Source organism: Triticum dicoccoides, chromosome 2A, assembly GCF_002162155.2.
Source record: "Triticum dicoccoides isolate Atlit2015 ecotype Zavitan chromosome 2A, WEW_v2.0, whole genome shotgun sequence".
Lineage (NCBI taxonomy): Eukaryota > Viridiplantae > Streptophyta > Magnoliopsida > Poales > Poaceae > Triticum > Triticum dicoccoides.
In genome coordinates, this window is record NC_041382.1 from 151384915 (window position 1) to 151390112 (window position 5198).

The following is a 5198-nucleotide window of genomic DNA, read 5'->3' on the forward strand; positions in this document are numbered from 1 at the left end:
ATAGATGAGTGATAGCATTATCAGTTATAAATTTGTGGAAAAGATGTTCAGATTATTATGCTGGACCCAGATCGTATATATGAATAATTTATATTTTCAATTATTATCTTGATGGATCTGCTGAACCTTGAATTTAACGAGTACAGTTATCTTTGATCTTAATGAGTACAGTTTAAGCGATCATAAATGAACCTCTCCAGTGATTCATATGACCAGGCCACTCATTTTTGGAGGGAACAGATTGATACTGGTTATATGGGAGAAGAAAATGAAAACAAAGAACAGATATACACTTCGCTGCTTCTTTGTTTCATTACCTTTTAAACGGCAGGAGCTTTGAATTTGAAAGTTTACACACAGTTTGGAACATTTCCACGTACAAAAACAATGGTCGAAGTTGCACCATCTTGCATATATCTGATGTTTGTGTAACTGGAGAATTGCAAACATCAGCTCTGGAAACCCCCCTTTGTTGTTAAGATTTGTAAATAGATGAGTGATAACATTATCAGTTATAAATTTGTTGAAAAATTGTTAAATTAATGCTGGACTCAGGTCCTACATATGAATAATTTCTGCTTTCAAATATGAACTTGATAGATCTGCTGAACCTTAAATTTAACTTGAGTACCATGGTGATTTTCTTTGATCTTAACTACAGTTTAACCGAACATAAATGATACTGACCAGTGATTCATATGTCCAGGCCGCTCATTTTCGAAGCTAAGAACCCCAGTGTTCATGAACGGAACAGATTGATACTGGTTATGTACTGGAGAAGAAATGAAAATAAAGAACAGATGTACGCCTCGCTGCTTCCTTGTTCATTCCCTTATAAACATCAGGACCTTCAAATTTGTAAATTTACACACAGTTTCGAAAGATGCTGTGCACTGTTGTTCATGCAATAAGCAGAGATGTAATCGGCTGTTCATAAGCAAGAAATGTCTAATTGTTATTACAAAAACCAAGTAAGAAATGGCTTCCTTGAGGGCTCGAATCAGTGGGAAATACCATGCACGGACCAATTCACCATTCTCTCAGACATGCCATCATTCAGAAAAGAGCTCAGCTCTTTGCCTCCTTAACACGTGGTACTAACAAATGCTTTTGCACAAAAAGAATTCTAGACGCAGTCAAGAGATCTGCAGAAAATCCACTCGTAGCAGCGCAGCAAGATTCACATCCAGCAGAACCAAGGAATCAACAAACGAGCAAGAGAACACATGTCCGTCTACTTTATACAGGGCGATCTAGCATCCTTTGGGAATGTTTTGACAGCACGGCGATCACACGGGGACTCGTCTGCCTCTGAACCGGGTGAGCAACTGCGAAATTCGAGTAGGAAACATCAGTAAGAACTAAGAACAATGGGGACTGAGATGTAATCATATGGTTCATCAATCTCCATATAAACAATCTCTCGCAGAAAAAATCTCCATATAAATAAAGTTGCGACCAAATTAGGTCGGGCTTAAGGAAAATTCAGGCAGAAAGCAATAGCAAAGCCGCAAAGAACAAATACATTATCTTACCGAAGTCACGTAAGGGTGCTGGAAAATCCAGCCGACGGTGGGGTTCTTTTGCAGGTAAACAGCAGCAGTAGGCCAGAAGCCGCTGTGAGGAAATTCAGTAGCAGTCAGATACAATGCCCAAAGGTTTCTACCATTTGTTAATGCACACTGAAAACCAGACATCAGATGACCATATAAATGCACAACACAGGATTTACAAACCTGAACAGCACGGCAAAGCCATACGATTCCGCCATCATTCCGAAGACAGGCCAACCAATGAGGACGAGGAAAAGTCCGATCCCAAAAGCAATCGAACCCTGCACATTCAGGTGAATCTTGTCAGCTCACAACTGAACTGGAACTGAACAGTTTGTATATATGACCGAGCTTTCTTTGTTACGTGTATATGACCTTGTGATTCTTAGGCTTGGTGAAGAACTGTACAGTTGACTTCAGGCCAATGGTTAGTGAAACACCAGACACGAAGAGAATCTGACAAGAAATACATGATAGTAATTAGAAAGGAATAGGTTGCAGCGAAGTATACAAGTAAACCAGGAGGATGATTCTTACATTCCCCATTGCCAAGAACCCCTTGTCAAACAGCATGAGGATCCCAAGAAACGAGAAGAGAACTCCAAACCCAGTCAAGCCCAGCCCAATCTCTGTTGGAAAATGTGAAACAACTTGAGCAAGAGTTCAGAGGTGCAGTACATGACAAGTGCCACTTGATTAAATTAGACGCCCCAAAATACAGTCATACTAAGAAACTACTTGTAGTTTGAGCAGGAGTTCAGAGGTACAGGTGCATTGTACAAGACATGGAAGGAAAGTGTCACTTAGACAGCCGATTTCAGTCATATTAAGCATTTAGCATCTATTAGATGGTGCCTCCTGATTATATCTTCCTGACAATTTGTTTAACAACGAATGACCAAACAGGAAAACACCTAACAGCACTGATGGTCCTTATTCTGAACATGCACGTAAGCCCAAGTTAATTTTGTCAACATCTGTCAGACAAACATTAGAAATCACACTGTTCTAATCCTACGCAGAGGCAATGATAGAAGAATAGTCTGCCACATTTAAATAGTGGACCAAAAACATTTATGCAACCGTATCACGATCATACCAACGGCACTAAACAAACCCTGAGACAAGACATTGCTGAATTTGGGCGAGATTCAACACACCAAACCAATACTGTTAACTAGCACAATGAACCCATCGGACTGTAAAATTCAGCGTAGAAGAATTTGTACACCAACTATTATATTTAGCATTTAGCAACTATTAGATGCTGCCTCCTGATTATAACTTCCAGAAAATGTGTACACCAACCAATGACCAAGCAGTAAAACACTGAATAGCATGAGTGGTTCATATTCTGAACAGATGTCATACTCGTAACCGTTAGTTGATTTTCTACACATGTGTCTGCCAAACATGAAACATTAGAAATCACGCTGTTGTAATCCTACACAGAGGCAATGATAGAAGAATAGTTTGCCACACTTAAACAGTGGACCAAAAGCATTAACGCAACGACATCATACCAACGGCGAATAATTCACACTAAGCAAACCCTGAGACAGAACATCGCTGAATTTGGGCGAGATTCTACACACCAAACCAATACTGTTAACCTGCATAGTGAGCCCATTGGATTGCAAAATACGGAGCAGAATTCATAGCAACCAAGACGCGAAAGGATCAATCGTAGTCTCTGAAAACGAAACAACCATCTGAATCTCCTACGGGTTTCGACACCAGAGCGGCAGACGGGGCCAAATGTGAGACGAATAATTTACAGGGCGCGAGAGAGCAAACGCCTCCCAATCTCGCAACGAACGACACATGAATCGCGCCAGGAGGAGAGAGGGAGAGGAGGGCGGCTGTGAAGTCACGTACTCTTGCGGTCGTTGATGTCGAAGGAAACCATCGCGTCCGTCCTCCGCCACACGCGCGCGGCGCGAGCAGCGACCGCCTGCAACATCAACGAAACACGAACCCGACTGGAAATCAAATCCACAACGCAATGCGACGAAATCGACCAAAGCAATTCGCACCGATAAACCTCGGGAAAACACAAACGAACTGGGGGAGAGGGGATCGATCAAAGGGTCTCGCGCGCACTCCCGCGGGCGACCAGGGGCAGGGGGGACGAACGCGCAGGCACCTCTCTCGAACACCCGGAAGACCGCGGCGCCAAGGGCGAGCCGGTGGAGACGGCGAACTGGAGGAACTCGAGAGGGAGGGGAGCGAGTGGCGAGAGACGAGAGCGGAGTCGAATGGACGGAGCGGTTCTCGCAGAGAGGACGCCTGCCTTCCCCGTCCGTTCTTATATTGTGGGATCGGACGAGAGCCGGCGCCGTCGGATCGGTCGGCGCGCGCGGCCGAGGCTGCGATCGGACGGCCACGGCCGGTTCAAGACGGCCGTTGGGCTCGTGCGGCGCTGAGCAGAGGAGGGCCGCGGGCTGGGTGCGCGTGCCGGGCTGGATTTGCTTGCCCTTGAAGCAACACGCGTCTCTTCGGCTCGAGGGTTTAGGGCGATGAGGCCATCCGGCCAATGGTGACCGTACACGTGGAGTGACTCACAAGATTAAAGAATGCTAGTTTGAACTAGTAGACGTTCATTTGGCTAGAGTAAACGTCGTGTGGAATTTCTCTTAGTTTTATTTTATTTTAATCTTGGTTTTTTTATGAAGGTCATCATGGATAGCTTTATTAAGATGAAAAAGCGGATACATTGTCTACAAGTGGTCACCATAGTCCTCATCAATCCCTGAGGGTCCCACAAGCCCTGGGGCGCGCCTCCTCGAGGCGCGCCCCTACAGCTTGCGGCCTCCTCGTGGGTCTTCTGGCCTCTTCTCCAAGTCTCATGGGTTTCTTCTGGTCCAAGAAAAATGACCGAAAGTTTTATTTCGTTTCGACTCTGTTTGATATTCCTTTTCTGTAGAAGTTAAAAACAAGGAAAAACAGAAACTAGCACTGAGCTCTATGCTAATAAGTTAATCACAAAAATAATATAAAATAGCATATTAATGCATATAAAACATCCAAAACAGACAATATAATAACATGGAACAATAAAAAATTATAAATATGTTGGAGACGTATCAAAGTGGGATGGCCATTTTTGTGCTGGCACACGCTGTGTGCCATGCCATGAGTGTGAACTAGATGATACCCCCACGTTGATGCAGAAATTGGTCACCGCCGATGTGGATCATGGCCATCATCGCCTCATCGGTGGTCGTCATCAAATTTGGGGGAGGCTCTCCGCCAAGCAGTGACCGAACACCACTGGACAAGGGCTCCTAGGATGGAAAGCGCGTCTGAACGAGAGTTGGCGGCATGGTGAACACATAGTTAGAGTTGATATCGATAATGTACATGTGGAGGGTGGTCGGAGGAGGCGGAGTGCTGTGACGATTACTACGTGCTGGGATGACCGTACTACCGGGCGACGAAGTAGTACGACGCCAATAATATAGGAGGGCTAGGCCTACGATTGCCTGTGCGACACTGACACGGTTGTCCAATATGGAGGAGGGGATCGGGCCTGATCCGGTTGGACTTCTCCAGATCCGACGAGGCATCGAACCTTGTGATGGAGTTCGATGAATCCATCATGACGGTGGCATACAGTGGGACTGGCTGGAACACGCAAAGGCA

General features: G+C 45.0%; 1 protein-coding gene across 3 annotated transcripts; it reads right to left on the bottom strand.

Moving 5' to 3' along the window:
• Positions 1–803: 803 nt before the first annotated feature.
• On the bottom strand, positions 804–3818 carry LOC119353938 (vesicle transport protein GOT1-like). 3 transcript variants are annotated; one of them, XM_037620639.1, is made up of 7 exons: positions 3700–3818; positions 3432–3507; positions 2091–2182; positions 1929–2009; positions 1737–1834; positions 1536–1617; positions 804–1328 (listed from the first exon to the last, which is right to left on the bottom strand). In XM_037620639.1, the coding sequence occupies exons 2-7, from the start codon at positions 3460–3462 to the stop codon at positions 1290–1292; spliced, it is 423 nt and encodes a 140-aa protein (XP_037476536.1). In that variant the 5' UTR covers positions 3463–3507; positions 3700–3818; the 3' UTR covers positions 804–1289. The 3 variants fall into 3 exon arrangements, with proteins under 3 accessions (XP_037476536.1, XP_037476537.1, XP_037476535.1); XM_037620640.1 differs by having other exon boundaries at positions 3590–3818; XM_037620638.1 differs by having other exon boundaries at positions 3432–3818.
• Positions 3819–5198: the final 1380 nt, after the last annotated feature.